This window comes from Triticum aestivum, chromosome 4B (genome assembly GCF_018294505.1).
Source record: "Triticum aestivum cultivar Chinese Spring chromosome 4B, IWGSC CS RefSeq v2.1, whole genome shotgun sequence".
Taxonomy (NCBI): Eukaryota; Viridiplantae; Streptophyta; class Magnoliopsida; order Poales; family Poaceae; genus Triticum; species Triticum aestivum.
The window spans coordinates 663,891,327-663,912,824 of record NC_057804.1 but is presented as its reverse complement, the minus strand read 5'-3'; the positions used below and the strand labels follow the sequence as shown (position 1 = coordinate 663,912,824).

The 21,498-nt window shown below is 42.7% G+C and overlaps 1 protein-coding gene across 1 annotated transcript; it reads left to right on the top strand.

Moving 5' to 3' along the window:
* The first annotated feature begins 15,767 nt into the window (after positions 1 to 15,767).
* On the top strand, positions 15,768 to 21,266 carry LOC123089766 (uncharacterized). The gene is made up of 3 exons (XM_044511355.1): positions 15,768 to 17,188; positions 20,458 to 20,649; positions 20,727 to 21,266. Exons 1-3 carry the CDS (start codon positions 15,779 to 15,781, stop codon positions 21,039 to 21,041), a joined length of 1,917 nt encoding a protein of 638 aa, XP_044367290.1. The 5' UTR covers positions 15,768 to 15,778; the 3' UTR covers positions 21,042 to 21,266.
* Positions 21,267 to 21,498: the final 232 nt, after the last annotated feature.

Here is a 21,498-nt window from a genome sequence, read left to right as displayed (position 1 = left end):
ATAAAAGAAAATGATGGAAATGTCAAAAAAATAAAAGAAAATAAGTTTCCCATGTGATATGTGGTCTAGTTGTTGGTAAATTTGCAAATATGAATTTCGACTTTATTTGCAAAATCTCTCGAGAATTTGTAAAAATGGGCATAAGTTTTGCATACTAACTCGGATGAAAAAGTTTTTTATATGAAAAATCATCTACTCGAAAAGTTACATCCAAATTTAACCGGGGGAACCTCGTTAAACATTTTCAAAATTCTCAAAAACCAAACAGAAAAAAGTTACGGGGCTTTTAAGATCTAGAGTGGAAAAATCGAAAAAAATTCAAACTATGTGGTCAAACTGTGGTCAAACAATGGTCAAACTAATTATTCTAGAATATTAGTGTTAACTAAATAATTATTTTAGTTTTTTTTTGAATTTTGGTCAAATCTGGTCAAACTATGGCCAAACTGTGGTCAAACTATGGCCAAACTGTGGTCAAACTAATTATTCAAGAAATATTAGTGTTACTATTTTTTTAGAACATTAGTTTTAAACTCAAATAGTGAAATGTGTGACTTCATGCTCAAGCTAAATTCCTGAGGTTAATAGGATTGACATCTTACTATTGTTAGGAAAACAACAAGTGCAGACTTGGAAACGATGGACAATAGAACCCGGAAGTTAAGCGTGCTCAGGCTGGAGTAGTGAGAGGATGGGTGACTGTCCGGGAAGTTAGATGATTTGGAATGATGAGGGGTGATTAGAGATCAAATTGAGCAGCAATGAGGGGTGATTAGAGATTTGAGGTTAAAATAATTCAGAAATTTGAAAATTAGGGGAAAAAATCAAAATATTTTTTCGAAAAAATTCAAAAAAAAACCCGCGCTGGTAGTAGTAGCGCGGTTTTTACCCACGCTACTACTAAAGGACGTAGTAGTAGCGCGGGTGGCACCCGCGCTACTGCTATACGTTAGCAGTAGCGCCTTATTAGTAGCGCCGCCCCCGCGCTACTAATAGGCCCAAAACCCGCGCTGCTGCTAGGCTTTTCCCTAGTAGTGTATGTCCTAAACCTAAAGTCAAACTCGGCCCCACCGATTTGATCTATCCGGCGCCACCGAGTTCATTTGACATAGCCACTGCCAGAAACCCTAATCAGTTCGGTCTCACCGATGGGATCTCGGTCTCACCGAGATGGGCTTCCAAACTCTCTCTGTTGCCTGTTGCAACAATTTTGGTCCCACCGAAATATGCAGTCGGTCCCACCGAGTTTGCCTGACCAATTCTCTGTTTGCTTATTACCAAAATCGGTGTCACCGAGTTTGTGTAATCATTCAAACCGAGTTGAGGTTTTACCCTACCCCTAACACATCGGTCCCACCGAGTTGACCTTGTCGGTCCCATCGAAAACTCTAACATTCACATTTTGAACCAAATCGGTCTGACCGAGTTTCACCATTCGGTCTCACCGAGTTTGGGAATTTGTATGTAACGACTAGATTTTGTGTGAAGGCTATATATACCCCTCCACCCACTCTTCATTCGTGGAGAGAGCCATCAGAACGTGCCTACACTTCCAGCATTCATTTTCTGAGAGAGAACCACCTACTCATGTGTTGAGACCAAGACATTCCAATCCAACCACAAAAATCTTGATCTCTAGCCTTCCCCAAGTTGCTTTCCAGTCAAATCATCTCTCCACTATAGCCAAATCTGCGAGAGAGAGTTGAGTGTTGGGGAGACTATCATTTGAAGCTCAAGAGCAAGGAGTTCATCATCAACACACCATCTATTACCTTTTGGAGAGTGGTGTCTCCTAGATTGGTTAGGTGTCACTTGGGAGCCTCCATCAAGATTGTGGAGTTGAACCAAGGAGTTTATAAGGGCAAGGAGATCGCCTACTTCGTGAAGATCTACCCAAGTGAGGCAAGTCCTTCGTGGGTGATGGCCATGGTGGGATAGACAAGGTTGCTTCTTCGTGGACCCTTCATGGGTGGAGCCCTCCATGGACTCGCGCAACCGTTACCCTTCATGGGTTGAAGTATCCACCAACGTGGATGTACGATCGCACCACCTATCGAAACCACGCCAAAAATCTCTGTGTCTCCAATTGCGTTTGCACACTCCAATCCCATCCCTTTACTTTCTTGCAAGTTGCATGATTTACTTTCCGCTGCTCATATACTCTTTGCATGCTTGCTTGTCTTGTATTGTGAATTCTTGAAATTATGCTAATTTCCAACCTCAACTTGAAAAACTTGAAAACTGCTATCTTTACTTGTTGAGGGTCTAATCACCCCCCCCTCTAGACACCTCTTCTCGATCCTTTTAGAAAGTCAGGAAGTTATGGTGGAGTGAGAAAAGGAGAAAGTGAGATCTCCCCATTTCTTACCAGAGTGTATTTGCTAGCTCTGCGCTCGATCATGTTTCATGCTTTATGTTCTGAACATAATTATTTCAAACTTATGTAGTTTTCTCGATGCCTGCCTTCTCGAATCTATAGGGTGGTTGTCGTGTATTGTAAAGTGTTGGTATACAAATAATAAATTTTCACTCTTACTTTTTTTGCAGAAGAGAAGAGTAGGCACTATGATCTGATCTCCATGTAGGAGTGTCTATTTGACACTCGACATGTATTTAATTTGGTTTCAGTCAAAAATATTATGCCCATGTTCCTGAGCGCCAGGTACTGATGTATTCTAAATTTTGACCTTACTAGTTCCATCGCCCCATCTTTTATGTATGTCAACGAGTTGGGCAAACAGGTTGGCTGACCCAGTAGAAAAATAACTAAGAACAAAAGGAACAAATATAAGTTACAATGCAAGCTGAAAGAAATTACAGAGCTAAGGAAAGTAAATTACAGTGCTAGAAACATTTAATTCTCTTTGACTAGAACAAATATATCCTCCGCAACTCTTCCACGCAGAAAACAACACTATAAGAAGGAACAACAAAAAGTTACAGTCCACGCTGACAGTTACAATGATGCATCTACTACCCCTATAAAAGACCCAAAGGGGGCAGGTCCAAACCATCACGACTGTCCATCTACAAGATCTAAAGGCCCCAAACCATCCAATGTTTGATGCAACAAGCCCGAAAAACATCCACCACTAATCCTCCCCGCCCCTTTGTAAAGAAAGAACTGCCCTGCACCACGCACCACCACCGATCTAATCCCCCCATGACCTTCGCTCAGCCGCCACCCCCACCATGCACCCCCGCTACTCTTGTGCTACCCCACATGCATGAGCATGGACCGCCACCTCTCCACTCGGTCGCCGCCGCCTCTCCAATTGGCCTTCGCCTCTCCTCTCGGCCGCTGCCGCTAGTCCTAAACTTGGCCTCCACCGCCAATTCTCCAAAATGATGCCGCTAGCCTATCCTTCGCTCCACCGCCACCAATCCCCCACTCGGCTGCCGCTAGCCGATCCTCCACTCCGCTGTCGCTGTCGGCGAGGCCCTCGCCATCACTGTTCAAGAATTCACCTGATTAATCAGTTAACGGGACAGTTAATCTATGGCCGAATCGAATAACACCTATTCATCGCGTTAACTTGACAGTCCGATTAATTGGCGAGTTAGACCGATTAATCAGTTATCAGGCCGATTAATCCCCGCTGGCCCATTAACAGGTGGGCAAACAATGCCCAATATTTTGGCCCGTAACACCTTCCAGACCCATCCCGCTCCTTAATGGCTATGATAATAATTTTAGCTCCTCTCTATGATTTTCATATGTGTACAACGACATATTTTGGTATACTACATAGCTGGGAGCATGAGAGTATGGTATAATACATAAAAAATCTAGATATATGTTGGAAAGTTCCTATTAAATCTACCAATTAATGGTCGACTGATTAATCTAGTTAATATAATAGGCCGATTCACCGATTAATCGATATTCCTAAAGCGACCGAGCAGCTACCAGTTAACTATTTCTTGAACATTGCTCGCCACTAAGACAACGTACTTTAATAAGGTTTTTCTTTACCTTAACTTTCAGTGGCTAGCTGGGTGTAGGAAGCTAGCTCAGAGGACCAGGAAGCAAATGAATCTCACGTACTCTATAGCAAGCAAATGAATCTGGGTATTGCAAAGAATGAACCATCAATTGGATAGTCCGATGAAGCACGAGGGAGAAACATGTGGTCGTGTGAAGACTCCAGAGGGAGCAAAATAGTTCAAGAAATTATAAAATTGATGGTATTGCCTAAGATACGATGCTTGCACACAGGAGAAGTTGATGCTTGTGATTGCAAAATCGGTGGATATGTAAAGATCTTGTCTTGGCTTCATGAATTGGCTGGGATTTTTGGAAAGTCGCACTTCCGCAGGACAAATGTGCTCTTAATTGTATGTATGTTGACTTTCCCACTTTTGTTTTGAGCAGGCTACTTCAATTTTAGGTGAGCTGGCAAGGCTGACAAGCATTGATGTTGCATTACTAAATCTCACATACACAAGTAAGGAAAATATTCTCCTCACTTAAAGTACTTTTAGTGCATGTATGGAGGTTTGCTCACTTTCTTTCTAGCTAGCTGTTGCACTCTTTTCTTTCTGTGGTGCCATATATAATATACCTCAAATATTTCATTTTAGTGCATGATGTTTAGGTGTAGCTACCATTAGCTTTACTGGAGCAGAGCAACATTTTACAGGAATTCCATCATAAATATCATACCCAGATACAACATTCTTATCTGGAATTTGAGTTTTTTTCAGAAGGTTCAGGATCTAAGGACAAGCTATCAGTGGTACTGATTATACAAGGAGTTTGGTCAAAATGTTCCCTGGTGTTGGGTGTTTTGAGCTGATTAGGATTATTATAACTACCTTTACCTTTTATCGCTCGATACCCCCTTATTGTGTTTCTCTAATTCTAGAAAGTAGGCCCTGCCTATCCATTTGTTCCAGACATGGATAAAATATTAAGAGAAATTTACTGGCTTCAATACTGACACAACAAGAATAATTGGCGGAGTTAAATAGCACTGTTGTGTTGACATAGCCATGGAACTAGCCGGCAGCCAAGGCGATGGGCTAGACACTTCATCCCCAACACCATGCAGCATGCACTGCGACATGATTCCACCAGCAAGGTCAGCAACATTGTGTCATGCTTCATTGAGCAGCCTAGGAGCTACTCCATGGTGATGGTGTGGAAGGTGATGATACCCTGTCCGCTGTAGTTGGTTGAGGCCTCATTGACATATAAGTAAACCGTCCTCTGGACCAGTTTGTTGCAACCAACTTCAAGTGTTTGAGGAATCACCTCTTAGGGAGGCATTTATTTCTGCTAGAGGAGCAAGAGGTGATCTGACTAGTAGGTCGTATATTTGGGATAGTGTTGGGGGATCTTTAGAAAAAGAGTAGTTTCAAATATGGCTATTCTTGACACCTCTATCTTTCCTTGCCATTCACATGCCGATGCATGCATCTATGTCGTAGCATGATGTTGTTAGGTATTGCGCATTAGTTGGTTGTGAACTACTACACCCTTTATTAAATAGATGGCATATTTGATAGCGTGCAGTCTAAATTTGGCTCATGAGCAACAAAAGAGCATTCAAATTGTTTTCTTGAGAAAAGAAAGTATTCAAATTTGTTAGGTAAAAATGTATCAACATTTTTTGATGAAAAAATAATTTCGTAATAACATGAGCTTGTAACTTTTGTACTAGCATATAATGCAGAAAATGATGGACAAGATTTTATATGTTGAAATTTTATCAACTTCGGGATCCTCTTTGTACATTTGATTGGTCTCTGCCTAGACTTTGGGAGGCAAACATTTGGTCTCTGGTACATAGAAAATTTATACATGGAAAATGTGCAGATTTGGTGGTACTCACACAACAGCAACTTGAAATGATTTTCGTGCTCGTGTGATCTATATTTTTTGCCTTATAATCAACCCTTTTCCCTTTTATAGAAATTATTGTTTTTTAGTTTAAGGTACTACCATGGTTAATCATAAAGAATCAATCTTCAACTACAAGACCAGTTGATGTTTCTGGCCAAACCAATATTAAATTATGAACAACTGATATTTATATCAAAAGTATGGTCAAAGATCGCATTTTTTATCTGAGGAATTAAGGGTGGATGGCCAGAAAATCTGGATTGGATCCATGATATGTTTACTGGAGTTTTAATTTGATCACCAGATAAACTAAGTGGAAACATGTATCTATATGCATTCTGTTAACGGGTAATTTGATACTCCCTCCGTCCCAAAATAATTGTCTCAACTTTAGTACAATTTTGTTAAAGTTGTACTACAGTTGAGACACTTATTTTGGAACAGAGGGAGTAATTTTTTTGCAAACTAAGCCTGTAATTTTTTAGAAGCAATAAAGTTTTTCATAAATGAGAAGATATTATACTTAGTCCACATGAAGTTTTGTTAAATGGTTGGCTGGTTAATTCTATAAATATGTTTGGACCAGTCTAGATGGACTGTGTAATTCTATTAAAGCAATAGACCAGGACCAGCCAACCATCTAGAAAGGTTAATTATGTTAAAGGGTAATTACTCAGTCCATGGTTAATTCCATAAACATGTTTTGTTACTATGCCATGATGTTTTATAATCATTAGTTTTTTTTGTTCGTTGTTCAGGTATGTGACAAACTTATCTTATCACTGAAGCACCGGATAGAAGTTCTTGCTACTGGAATCATTTTTCGATGGATGCTTAAAATACCTCACCTCAATTTTGTTTTACTATGACATGATGTTTTATAATCATTAGTTTTATTTATGTAGGTTGTTTAGGTGCGTGACAAACTTATCCTAGAACTGAAGGACTGGATAGAAGTTCTTGCTACTGGAATCATTTTTTGATGGATGCTTAAAGTACACGTCACTTCACCCAACAATGCGTATTTGATGCGGTTGCCATTTTTAGATGTTTAGAAATGTATCATGTTCATATTTGATGTGGTTAACAGACTTAGAGTATATATAACTTCAAATTTTAGGAAGGAGCATATTTGGTGTGGTTATTATGAAATGTGCCAAAATTCTATGTCAAAAGGCTAATAGGTTTGTATTATTATTACAATATTATAACGAATTGTATTATTCAAGACGTGCATTGCACGTGCAAGCTTACTAGTAATAGAAGCAATGGAAAATTGAAATTATAGTGATGCATAGAGTGTGCCCTTATACTCACTGAACTCTTGGTTGTTTCCTTCAAACTGTATGTTAGAGTTTACAGGGCTTCCAACATCTTATTGACAGAGTTTGTCAGAGGCTTAAGGTTTGGAAAGAAAAAGTTCTTTCAGTGCAAGGAAATAAAATTTTATTGAAAGCTATAGCACAAGCTATTCCTTCCTATGCAATGTCAGTATTCAAATTACCAAAAGGAATTTGTAAATCAATTACTGATGAAACATTAGCATTTTGGTGGGGCGATGGAGAAGGGAAAAAGAAAATGCACTGGTTCGCGTGGTGAAAATTGTGTGCACCAAACAAGAAGGGTGGATTAGGCTTCAGGGACCTTCACAACTTTAATCTTGCTATGTTAGCAAAGTAGTGTTGGCGTCTTCTCTAAAATCAGGACTTGTTGTGTGAACGTGTATTAAGTGCTAATTACCACAATGGTGACATATTAAAGGCTGGACCAAGGAAAGGGTTTTCGTTTACTTGGCAAAGTATTGTGGCTAGAATTCAAACTTTCAAGAGAGGTTGTATATGGCGGGTTGGAGCGGGCTCGCAAATAAATATTTGGGATGATCCTTGGATTCCTTCTAGTGCGTCAAGAAAGGTTATAACACCTAGAGCAGGGACAATGTTAACATTAGTGGAGGAAATTATAGACCCTCACACGGGACAGTGGGATCTGGACCTTATTAGGTCTGTCTTTCCACCGGTTGATGTTGCTAAAATAATTCAAATTCCGCTCCGGATGGAGGCTGTGGAAGATTTTGTGGCGTGACAGTTTACAAGGTCAAGAACCTTCCTGATTCGGCCGGCGTACCACGCGACATTTAATCATTAGTTTGGGAGCCAAATAGCCAGGTCAGATGGACAAGGTATATCGTTCAGTTGAACTCCATATCGAATCAACTTTGGCAACTACGTACTCCACAGAAAATAAAACACTTTGGGTGGAAGGTGCTCATGGGTGTACTACCATGCCTGGGAGTCTTAGCCGGAAGACACATTCCAGTTCTTTGGCAATGTCCATTTTGCAAGACTGAGATTGATGACATTCAACATGTTCTTTTCTGCTGTCCACGGGGCGCGCAAAGTTTAGGCCGAGCTTGGGCTAAAATCTGCTATAGATGAGGTAGTAGTGCAAGACAGGTTGGGGTCTGTTATGTTAGAAATCCTGCTGAAAAATGATCATCCACTGGTGACATCCCCACGGCTGTACTAATCATTATTGATATGCGGTTCACATGGTGCCATCGTTGCCAAGTAGGCAAGGGAGAGATGATACAGGAGCCAGATCGCTCCGCTGTTTCAATCAAAGTTTTGGTAACAAGCTTCGTCAGGGCTGCAACACCAAAACATCTAGTAAGGAAACCGATTGAAGGAACTGTGAATATTAATGTGGATGTATCATTTTGTGAGGAAACACTCTCAGGCTCGAGTGGAGCGGTGGCGAGAGACCATAAAGGAAATTTTATTTCAGCAACAACTTGGGTTCTACCCCATGTTCGCAATGCAAAATCAGCAGAACTAAGTGCTATTCGGAATGGCCTATACCTAGCAGAGAGAATTGTATGCAATAAGGTATACATCGAATCAGATAGCATACTTGCAGTGGAGGCTGTTACTCGAGCACACGATTATATGGGTCCTGATGTGGCACGGAATGTATTCAGCTCGCTAGTATTGACTACGGTTATTGTTGTAGAGAAGCTAATGTGGTTGCTGAAAGCTTAGCCAAACTTCCTTTTGTTTCTAGTTCCTCTGACTCTGGGACTCTACTATCCTCTGACGGTGGACACCGACTCTACTATCCCTTTTGTTTGAGGAATAAATTTTATGATGTTATAAAAAAGGGTTGATGATGACTAGGTTGGAAGTTTTACCCCCCACTAGTAAACGTGCACGTGCAACGCACGTATCATAATCTATAATAAAATACATATTTTGAATGTTATTTTTTATTTCATAAGTTTTTTTACTGGGCCATTTAATGTGTTTCATGCCCAGTGATGTGAGAGCGCGTGTAACACACGATCCACACACATGCATTCACATAAAATTTCACTATCACATAAATGTATTATATTAATTATAAATATTTAAAAAATAATGGCTAAGCAACAGAGACCACAAGATGATCTGAATGTTTTCGAAAATTTGATATGCTCAATAACAAATATCAATAAAAAGCCTAATGATTTTATAGAACTATCAAAATTATCATGAATGAACATTTTTTAAACCCTAAACATCGCCAAACCGTACAAGTCTAACGCTAAATATAAAACAAATGACAAAATGGTTTATCAATAAACAAAATGAATTAGACAAAGTCTGATGCTATATCTATACATTTTTCTGAGACAAGGTGCTATATGTACACTTATTATTATTTGACCAAATGAGCTAAGAAAGCCAACTAAAAATATATTATAAAAAGAACAAAAGAATTGGAAACGCCCGGCCCAGTGATGTTCTGCTCGACTCGTTTTGCCTATTAAAAAAAAGATCTCTCCTCGCCTCGTCACCTACCTTCCCCACCCCTTATCCTTCACCGTTTCCCCACTGTTCCTCATTCATCACAGCTCACTCTCTGCCTCTCAGGTCTCGCACTCCCCCGCTCTTCTCAGCCCCTCCTCGTCGAATCGGTCGAGGACTCGTCTCCACCGGATCGGCGGGCATGGCAATTGCGCGTCGGAATCGCCGCGCCTGGCGCCTTCCTCTCCGTCTTGCTCGTCCGGCGCTTGGAGCCTCCACACGTCCGCGGCTTCCACCGACCTACGCGGCTGCGCTGCGCCCTACCCTGCCCAGGTGCCGGAGGGGCGTGTGGTGGTTGCAGCCGTCACCAGTGGCTGCACCAGGAAGTCTCCACTCTCCATCGCCGGCTCCGGCCAGATCCAGTTGAACTTGCCTGGTTATCCACCGCTTCACATGCATATGGGTGTAGGAGGCGACGACCCAACCTGCCCGGTAGCTCAACAGTGCCTCCCTGCGGCGGCAACACTGCCCTGGACATTAATGGACGAGTTGCTAGGCTCTCGTTTTCCAGGATACGGCGTTCTCTCGTTTTCCTCGGATGGAATCGGGATCGGGGCGTCGTCGCCTCAGACGCTCGCCGCCGCCGGATGGGGATCGCTTCCGGCGCCAGCGCGGTCACGGCGGAGGCACTGACCTCATCAGTGATCTCCCCGACGAGACGAGATGCTTCTCCTAGTCCTCGCCGGCCTAAGCTGCATCCGCACCACCGTACATACCGGCCTCCTCTCGCGCCGGTGGCGCGGCCTCTGGACCAGTCTCGCTCACACGGGTCTGGTCTTTCATGATGTCGCCCCCACCACAGTCAAGGCAGCGCTCGGCCGCTCGCCCGCTTTGCCGCCTCACCGCCAGCGTCAGTGTCCACCGTCGACATCCGCCTTCCAAGCCCCTGCGACTGCCCCAAACAAGTTAACGCCTTGCTACGTGACGCCATGGTGTTCTCACCGACTGAGCTAGTTGTCATCCTCCCGGAGTCGTTTACGGAATGCCCTTTCATGGACATTGAGCTGCCTTGCTTCCGAGGCACCACCTCAATCGAGCTGGACGCCGCGTTCATGCGCATCAAGCCGACACCCATGGCCGAATTCACCGCGCTCGAGAGGCTGTCCCTCAAGGGAAAAATCGACAACCTTGGCGCCGTGCTTGACCGCTGCCCATGCCTACGCGTGCTCGCAGTCGCCTTCCGCGTTGTGGATTCTGCCTTGGTCGAATCAGCACTCGCCTGGATCCAGGTGATGAGGCCCCGTCTCACGGTGTCTCTCCTCGACATCAGCATACCTCGGAAAGACATTATCAATGCGGCTCGTTTCGCCTCCCTCATCCACACCGCGGCAAGGATCTCACCGCAGGAGTTCATCTTCTCCAACTTTAACCAACACATCAATGGTGTCAGGAACATAATCAATGCACACCTGCCATGGTTCCACCGTGCCACATCGGTCGTGCTAAGCCTGCACAACATATGCTTTACACAGCTGCCGGATCAAAACTTCTCTACACTCGAGATGTTGTCCCTCTCTGCCTGCAGCATCATCAACCTTCCAACATTTATTACCCGCTGTCCGCGCCTGCGCGTGCTCAAGGTGATTGCCGGTAAGTCTACACGCAACATCACAATCCGCTCAACGTCTTTGCAGGAGCTTGATGTCCGGGCATTCATGGAATGTTCGAGCATCGATATAGTGGTTCCGGTGCTTAAGCAACTGAAGCTCGGTGTACGGGCCAACATGGAACTCAGCATGTCCATCTCGACGCCAATGGTGGAGAATATCTCATTCCAGCGCCATTACACAGGGTTCCCTCTTGTATTTGATTGTTCGTTGCCTCAAGGAATAAGGCTGGAGACGTTACCCACTAACAACGGGAAAGGACATCTACCTTCTGTTCATGTCCTGATTTTGCACATGTCTGCCTGTGTAGGTTCAATATCTTTTCCTAATCAATCAAATGATTTGACGCTCTAAATTTCGATTAAAGCTAGTGGGTTTTTATGTCATATATCAAATTGCTTTTCAGGGTCATATAGGTGCACAGCTAGACTTTACGCAGGAGATGGATAAACTTCTATTTATGAACTTCTCTGTGCTGGAGCTACATCTCACAGCAATGGAGCATGTTTCGGGAGGACTCGTGTCACGCCTCCTCAAGATGCATCATGTTCAAACAGGTACACAAAGGCTTAAGGTCAACCTATATTATTACTACGGGGTAATTCTTCACGCTCTTTGTATGTCTTACATGCATAGTGTCCTGCTTGTTCATTGCAATTTCTGCGGTATGTTCTTGAGAGAAGGTCCGAGCTTTTGTATTCCCTACATTTTTATTTACTTCGCATATTAGCTTTGTATCGGCTGGTCAAACTTTCTAAAAGTTGATCAAGTTTATGCCAAAAAAATTAACATCCACATATACCAAGTCAATACCAAAAGAATCATCATTATTTATATTTTCATACCGATATAAATTTTTTATTGTCAAGGTTTAATTTTTTACGATAAACTTGGTCAAACTTTATTAAATTTGACTTAGGTCAAAAACTTCTACGCGGAGTAAATAAAAATAGAGGGAGCATAGGATAAGAAGACGCGTTGTAACACTTTTTTCATTTGTCCCAGGAGAGAGAAGCATGCGGAAATTGTCCTTGCGACGAACCTAAGAACCGGATAATCCAAAGTATCTCAATGCCTCGTCTTAAAGGAGTGGAAATATGTGGCTTCAAAGGAGAGCATTGCCAGCTTGATTTCTTGACATTGATATGCAGATGCGCTCCAATGCTTAGAACAATGAATGTGAAGTTGGCGAAAGGGGCTTAACAGAGAGAACTTTCGAGGCGGCATCAGAAAAATTTGCAATATTTTCTTAGCATATCCTTCCGTGGATTGCTATGCATATCTCTACTCTGGTGAACCGGTTCGGCGTGCCCATGGTTAATTAGCATGCTCCAGAAGTGTTTTCTGCGAGAGATGCAGCTATATTTTTAATCATATTCTTTTTTAACGTAGTCCTACATTGTTTTCTTCAAGATTCAGTAAAGCTATGTCAGTGCCTTTCATATTATTTCGATCTGCTCCGCTAGTTTGGCCAAGATTCAGTAACGCTTGGATCGATTTATCTTTATTTGGTTTTTATAGCTAAAATTTAGCTGTAAACGCATACCATAATGTTGAGCTTAGAAGTGGAATAAGATGTTGTTGTTTATCAGTTTTTCTTATCAGATCAACAAACTTCCATCGGTTGTTGTTTTTTTAGAACATCCATCGGCTATTGCTTTCTGTGTGTGTGGGCTATACTGTAGGGAGACATTGGCCAGTTATGGGCCTGGGGTTTGTTAATTGGGCCGATCTCTGTAGGCATTTAGAAGTACAGGGTGCACTGCGTTGCACTTCAGTAAGCCTTGGGATCCATGGAAACCAAATCAGAGCGTCGCCTCAGCTCGACGCCGCAGAATTGAGCTCACCGTCGGTGTGCTACACGAGATGGCTTCCCCACCAGCGTCCTCCCTGATAACATCCTCCTCCTGATGCTGATGCGCCTACGCTGCCTCCACACTGCCGTGCGCACGGGCCTCCTTACGTGCAGTCAAGTAAATCCGGGGCCTTACGGCCACCAAAGACGGCGACTAACCCCCGGGTGGTCGTCTTGGCGGCGAAGCCATGACGAACTGACAACGTTCTGCGGCAATGACGACGCGTCTCAGATGAGGCGCCACCTCCCTTGGATGGCCTTCCCCGACCGCGATCCTTCAGCTGTAGCCTCTCGTATGAGAATGTCTTGTTCAGACAAGAGGCTTTAATTTGGTTGAATTTTTCCCTGTTAGTTTGCTTTGCATTTGGCAAGAAGTATTATCTTTGCTGTTGCCAAAATATTCAGTGACTAATTCAGTTCAGGTGACCTTCTCAGTCATGTGGTCAAACCATATATTGTTCAGTAAACCTTTTGAACTACAGAAGTGGCCTGGGATGGTTATGCCCAGTTTTGAGATCAAAGCTACAGGCAAAAGTCACTGTCATATGTTTCCTGAACATCTACAAACTTGAATTCGGTAAACTTGAATATGGTCAGAAATCAAGTCGAATTTAATTTGACATAACACAAATTCTCATCCATTACATGAATTCGGTACATCAAAGTGTACTTTTTTTAGAAAAGAAGGATACCCCCCATCAAAGTGTACAGGATAACATAGATAAAATCATTCTTTGTTTGGACAGCTTTTTGTATCAGGAACCTGATCTTTATGTACTTCAGGTTTTTCTACCAACTATGGAAACATGATTAAAATTCTGATTTGTATGTAAGGATGTGTAGTGGGTTAGTGTCAGTATATCAGGCATCTCTGTAAACGCTTTACGGCAGCCTGGATGATCAAGTATGTTGCTGGAATCCACAAGTTTAGATGATGAGAATGCTTGCAGTTGCAACCTTTATTCTAAGGACTGAATTAGACAATAACACAATACAGTTACCAGTATACTGTAAAGAATATATAATGGTTACCATTTTGACAACAAGATTGAACAAAGACATTCATAATCCTTCTCATAATAAAAATCTTTGTTGAATTTATTGCCAAATGCCAAGAGAAATACACATCAGAAGTTGAACCTATATTTCAGATATGATCAAGCAAAATCGAACATCACCTAAAGATTTCCAAACCATTCAGAAATGAACAGAAGCATCTCAGTTCACTCATACGAGCTGACCTTGTCATGCGTCTCCATGGCGAGGCTCCGCGTTGTTCCAGCCAGCTGCGGGATCGGGACAACGCGGCTTCCGGTAAAAATCGCGCCTGACTGTGGTCTTGGCGGACGATGGCGGTGTCTCTGACGTTGTTTTCTTCTCGAGGCATCGGCGTTGCAGGTCACGTCCACTCGATCGTGTGTATACCGGATATGGGTCTACCGAATCGGACGATGACGGCGCATTCGGTGTCGTTCTCCCTCCCAGGGGCATCGTTTTGGAGCAGGAGCTGGATGGAGGGGGCAAGAGGAGGAGCGGTGTTACATCTATCGCAAGGACCGACAACGGATCCCGGAAGCATGGTGCTGCCGAATTTCGCCGACGAGCGCGTGTGGATAGATACGTGCAGGATGGTGGCGTTGTCTGGTGCCATGGTGGCATCGACGGAAGGCCTGGCAAGGTCAGTGTGTCATTACCTGCTCTGGAGATAGATCGGTGGAAGACGATGGCGGCGGCCTCTGAGAGCGCGCCAAACCGGTGTGTGACCTAGTCCCGATATTGTGGCTCGGCTAGGGCATTCGGTTTTAGATGTTTGGCTTTGGTGCGATGTCTATTTGATATTAGGCTCGGACATTCGACACCCCTTCATCAAGGGATAGGAATAGTGACAATTGTTGTCAAAATGGTGACTTCAGTCTTACTGATGTATTACTTTATAAGGTCACTATGAATAATTAATAAAATGGTTGCATGCATCCGTCAAATGCAGAGTTCGGTGGTATATCCTCGTTTTCTTAAAAAAAAGTAATTCATCGGAATAATGTCGACCGTCGCAGTCGTTGTTGCCCCTGTCCATCCCGTCGTCGAGTCGAGGTCGACACTGCCATCAAGAGAGACCTTCAATGGGGTCGTCCGAGCCCTAGTTGCCGTCACCGGCCTTCTGATTAAGATTTAGGCTTCCGAGCAATCGAGAAGGGGATGTGGCGAGCCGATGAAGAGACCATGAGCCCACGATTTAGGGCAGATAGAGGAGTTGACTCTTGGGTTGGGGACCGTAGACTAGGGTTCGAGGACATGTTTGCATAAAAGGATGGTTGTTTAGACCATAAGCGGGTTGCTAAATGCAAATATTCAACGTGTTGGATACGAAGCGCATGATTTAGATCGTTTGTTGGAGAACACAAAGGATACACGATGCAGGGGATGCAATAAATATGTTGCCTATAATTTTAGTTTATTCTTTTGAGGATTTGTTGCCTATTATATACCCGGTAAAAGAAGGAAAGGTGGATATCATTGCTTCATGGGCCGCAATGGGATTGGGCTGCGTGACGGATGGGCCGCTATTATATATCCACGCGGGGTTGCCTGTCTAGGGTTCCAGTTTCCCATCGCTCCCGAATCCCAAATGGAGGTCCCCCGATCCCGCCGCCGCATTAGGCACTCCCCACCGCCGCCGCCACCGGCACAGGGTTGTACGGAAGGAGATGACCTCATCAGCACGCTGCCGGACGACATGCTCCTCCAGATCCTCACGCGCCTCGGCTGCACTCGCGCCGCCGCATGCACCGGCGTCCTCGCGCGCCGGTGGCGCAACCTCTGGATCCATCTCCCCGGGCTCATCTTCCACGACGTCCCGGTCGGCAAGGTGCAGGCGGCGCTCACCCGCATCGCGCGTCGCCGTGCAGGTATGTCCGTCTCTGCCCTCGACATCCATCTCGCGAGGAGTGTGCCGCCGGAGGCTGCCAGGCATGACGAAGCGCTTGCCAAGAAGTTGTTGCGCAAGGCCGTCCGGCTCTCGCCGGAGGAGCTCATCTTCGTCCTCCCGCGGTCTTCTATAAGCAAGCCAGGGCGTCGCGTCGAAATCACCATGCCTTGCTTCCTCCGCGCCACCTCCATCGAGCTGGACACATACTTCCTCCAGATCCAGCCGCCGGACAACCAGATCCTTCCTGCGCTTGAGAGGCTCTCTCTCTCCGGAAACATTGTTGACATTGGCGCCTGTCTCAACCAGTGCCCGCGCCTGCGCGTGCTCAGGGTCACCTTCCGTGGGGTCTCGCATGTCTTGCTCGAAGAGTCGCTCACTGCACTAGAAGCTGCTGTGGCGCTCGGACTCACGGTGTCCCTCTTACGCATCGAACTCGAGCTCTATAGTGTGGGACACACTGCTGATGGAGCTCAATTTGCCTCCCTTCTCCATGCTGCGGCAAGGGTCTCTCCACAAGAGCTAGTCCTTGTTAATAGCTTCAACAAATTTTTTACTGCTGAGCTGCCGTGCTTTCCTCACACGAAGTCGATCGAGATGTGGTTGTTCTTTGTCTGCTTCACACAGGTGGCGGAAGATAAATTCTTGGCACTTGAGAGGTTGTCCCTCCAACACTACTGTTGCACCATCCTCGATCTTGACACCATGGTTGCCCGTTGTCCACGCCTACGCGTGCTCAAGGTGAACGCAGATAGATCTGCACAAGTTGTTACAATCCGCTCAACATCGTTGCAAGAGCTTGAGCTTAGTATCGATGAAGGGCAATGTGAGGGTATCAACATAGAGACTCCACTGCTTACGCAACTGAAGCTCAGTGTTGATGCTGCCTCGGACATCAACGTGTCCATCTGGGCGCCAATGGTGGAGAAGGTCTCCTATTGGTTTTCATATAAAAAGTTAGCCCTTATGTTTGGTTTTTGGTCACTTCAGAGCCTGAGGGTCGATACGGTAGAGAACTACAAATACAAAGATGAAGGGCTCACCAAGGAAGGGAAAGATGCATGTTCGCAACCCCCTCGTGTTCATGTCCTATGTTTGCAAATATCTGCGCAGGTATGTCTCTTGTTCAACCTATATTTTCACGTGTTTTACTATTTTTAAATTACCTGGATTTTTTTCTCAAATAATATTTTTATCAGTTGGATGCTATTTAGGATATGTCCTTTTGGTGGCTTTCCATTTCCCATTTCCTTCATATTATCTCTTGATCCATGATCCTAGGAGGCATAGATTGATCTCTTGGAGATTGGAGATACCTGAACCACCAAACTCTTTCTTCCTATAGACAAGTCTCCAGTTAGCTAAATGCAATTTCCTAAGGCATTCAAAGTCATTCGACAGACAATGAGTCATCTGTGTATTGATTAACTCAGAATTAGGAAAATTGATAAAAGTTATATATGGATAGTAGGTAGGCAACCATGAATTAATATTAATCTTCCATTGTAAGAGAGCAGCTTTCCTCTCCAACCGGATATTCTCTCAATAATGTTGTCCATCAAGGGTAGAATGCCTTCTCTCCACAATTTATCATAACGAATAGGGATTTTTAAGTATTTAGTAGGGAAGTTGCTTTTTCGCAACCTAAAGCTTCTGCATATTCCTTGGTGTCCTCTTCCGACATGTTTATCGGAATTAGTGCACTTTTGGCGTAGTTAATTTTCATGCAAAAGATATATTTAAAGAAGTACATCACCATTTTCAATTTTACGGTTTTGCCCAGATCCTTTTGTAGGAAAAGGATTGTGGCATCAACATATTGGAGGCACACGAACCCTCCATGGAACACTTCAAGGCACAAACCAATAATCAAATCACTAAAGACAACTTCAGCAAGCATCATAGATAGCAAATCTAGTACTATATTGAAGAGGAGAGGTGAAAGGGGTTCCCGTTGTCTGACGCCCAGACTGGTGGTGAATAAATCACAGGGCCACAACCATTAATATTCACTCCTACAAACCCAACCCTAGTAATAGCATGTATCCAGGATACCCATTCATCACCAAAGCATCTAATATTTGTTAATCCAGGTACTAAATTTGGGTTAATAAAATCAATTGCCTAATCATAATCTAGTCTGAAAACTAGCCCTTCCGCATTACTGGAATGTAAAAAATGCAGCACTTCATGTAGTCACCACACTTTCGAATATGAATATACCTATAAGAAAGGTAGAGTGATTGCTGCCTATGCATTTTTGTAACGTATCACTAATACAATTAGTTAAAACCTTAATAGTATTCTTTTACACTACAACTGAGTAAACTAATGGGCCTGAACTTCTTCATGGAAGTGACATCAACATCCTTTGGAATGAAAGCTAGAAAAGAAAATTCAACCTATGAAAACCTTCAAATATCTTAATCATATCATAATTGATTAGATTCCAAAATTGTTCATAGAAAAATAAAGGTAGCCATTCAGGTCGTGGAGCCCATCAGCATAAGAATCAAACACTTCTTTTTTAATTTCCTCCCCAATAAAAAGGATTGCAGCAAATTGTTTGTAGCATTAGAGGCTCTCTCTTCTATAGTGATGAAATGTTGATTGAGAGTAAATCATTTTCTACCCTTGGCTTTGAAAAGATCTTTATTAAAATTACTAGCTAGATCGAGGAAGTCTAAAATTTCAGTGACAGGGCAATTAGGGCCATCCAGAGAGTGAATTAATATTTTCCTCCTTCTATGGTTGGCCACTGCATGAAAATATGCAGTGTTCCTAACACCCTCTTTAATTTCTCTAGCCCTAGACCTCGCCTGAGCTCTGGTCTCCTCTTTCAACTAGTGGTTTTTCATTTATAGGTGAATCTCTTCCATTCTATTTGTTCTTGCTCCAAAGATCTCAACAATTTCCGATTTAATAACCAATTTATCATAATCCTCCATAAGTGTCTTCTTGAGTTTTCTCAACTCAACCTGTGTATTGGCACTACACCCTTCTGTAGTCTTTCCATGTTTTGAAATTTTCTCTTGCAACAACTCAATGGATGACCCACCTAGGGAAGGTATATTCCATATTTTCTCTACTAGATCTTTAATATCTTCCCTAAGGAGACACGTGTTCTCAAATTTATAGCTTGTAGTTCTAGCTTATTTACTAATACCAGAATCCCATACGTTGAGAGTGTGGTCACTTCCCATTCTTGGAAGGGCATTACAATAATCTAAACGGAAAATATCTAGGTCAGTATCACGAAACATCCTATGTATAGTGGACATAATAATGCCAACCTGGTTATTAGCGCAAGTATATTTCCTAGAGGAAAGCTTAATTTCTAGTGAACTCCATATATCCACCCAAGTATTGAAGTTATCTCTCCAGCTATGGTTGATGACCCCATTGCTCTTATATGATTAACTCTAACCAGGTCAAAAGTCACCTCAAATTAGAGTAGGAGTTTGAATATATATAAATAATGAATGAAGCTCAGAGAGAAATTACGCTTTGCATGCTCATAAGGGGATCCATAAACAATAACAACTATAATTGTATTTCTTGCTTTTCATCATAAGGGTGCAAGCCACATATAGAATTGAGCAACGCCCCATTTAATCACATCAAAGATATCTACATCTACTTCAACCAAGATGCCACCAGCAGAAACTGATGGTTCCCATCAAAATTCCTCCTATCAACTAAAGACTTCAAATATGAGTCAGACATGAGTCTTATTGATAAAGTCTATAATAAGGGGCTTTCTACCTAGGGCATTAATGCGCCAAACATTCCAAAATATGCAATTCATCGAGACACTGATGTCTTGGGGTGCTTGCCCCTCCTATAATTACATGCCACAACCCAAGTTTCAATACTACCATGAGGAACATTCCAAAATTGTACTACTTTATAGTTGTTCTTCATAATGTGTGCGACTTCCCTATAATGTGTACCCAAATATTCAATTTTGGCAATCTTCTTCTTCCATAGTCTATTTATTTTACAATACTTTCATTTAAGGAAATACTTCTACATGTATTATATATATCTGCCACAATAAGCTTTTATGTTGCATTTCAGTGTTTTTTTCTTATCCTAGTTACGTTGCCCATTTTCTAGGACTTCTAATTATTTGAGCCAAAAAAATTCATAGTAGGCTCACCGGTAGTACTAGCTCATTATGCAAGTAATGTTATGAACCAGGAACACGAAAGTTCCTAGATGCAATCATAAGGCCAGTGAAATAAGTGATTAAATTCTCTAAAAAATTTAGACAACTTACTTATAAACGACCCACCTTTTCAATTTATTGGATGTGCTTACGAAAGTAATATAAGAATTTCATGATATACAACAATCCAAATAATTATATTATTTTGCAGGATCAGTCTGGTCCAGTGCTGAACTTTGCTAGGGAGTTGGAGAAACTTCCAGTTTCCAACTTTCCAATATTGGCCCTAAATCTCAATGCAGAGGGACATGTTTTAGCAGCATTTGTGTCACGTATCCTTGGGATGCATCACCTTCAAACTCGTATACAAAGGCTTAAAGTTGTACTATGCAGCTGGTCTGAGGTAATTATCCATGTTGCTTATATAGTTACACACATACTACTTGTCTAAAATACATTATAACGTTTTTATTTTCCTAGATGTCAAAATGCGTTAAACATTGTCCTTGTAATGAGCCCAAGAACTGGAGGAGCCATAGTATCTCCTTGATGCGTCTTGAAGAAGTGGAAATTTACAACTTCAGAGGAGGGGATCATGAGATTGATTTCGTGACAGTGATACTAAGTTGGGCTCCAATGCTTACAAGAATGACCATCAGGCTAACTCATGAGATTAATCCAAGTGACATTGGAGATTGTGCCAAGAGTATTTACAGAATTTGTTTTGGTCATTCTTTCGTTAACTCCTTCGTTTATCTTAGCAATGGGGAATTGGTACCATGCTCCCAGATGTAAGGTTATCATGAAAAAGAGGCTATCGAGCATGACTAAAATCATGTGGTCTTTGTTTGTTTCCTAAAAGAAATGTTTTAGGGAGTGGCAAGAATATTTTCCATATAGGGGATGCAAGTTGTGTGTTGGGTCTCATACCATGCTAAATGTGGAACTTCTATTACCTGTAATATTCCGTTGAATGTTTTTTGTATGGGAGATTCAACTATTTGTTTGCTCTTTACTCAATCTCATCTCATGCTTGTTGTTTCGACCGTCAGGATGATGTATGATATTAATCCTAGTGGCATTGGAGATTGCGCCAAGAGTATTTACATCATATGTTTTTGTCATCCTCCCATCAACTCCTTCATTTATCTCAGCTCCGGTAAATTGGCACAATGCTCTTAGGTGCAAGGTGATCCTGAAAAATGGCTATGAGAACGATTCAAAACATGTGAGCTTTGTTTCTCTCCAAAAA

Excerpts from the sequence above, each read along its gene's own strand:
- LOC123089766 (XM_044511355.1), top strand. The coding sequence starts at position 15,779 with ATGGAGGTCCCCCGATCCCGCCGCCGCATTAGGCACTCCCCACCGCCG. Across the intron at positions 17,189-20,457 it reads GTTTGCAAATATCTGCGCAG|GATCAGTCTGGTCCAGTGCT; the intron begins GTATGTCTCTTG and ends ATTATTTTGCAG. Across the intron at positions 20,650-20,726 it reads TACTATGCAGCTGGTCTGAG|ATGTCAAAATGCGTTAAACA; the intron begins GTAATTATCCAT and ends TTATTTTCCTAG.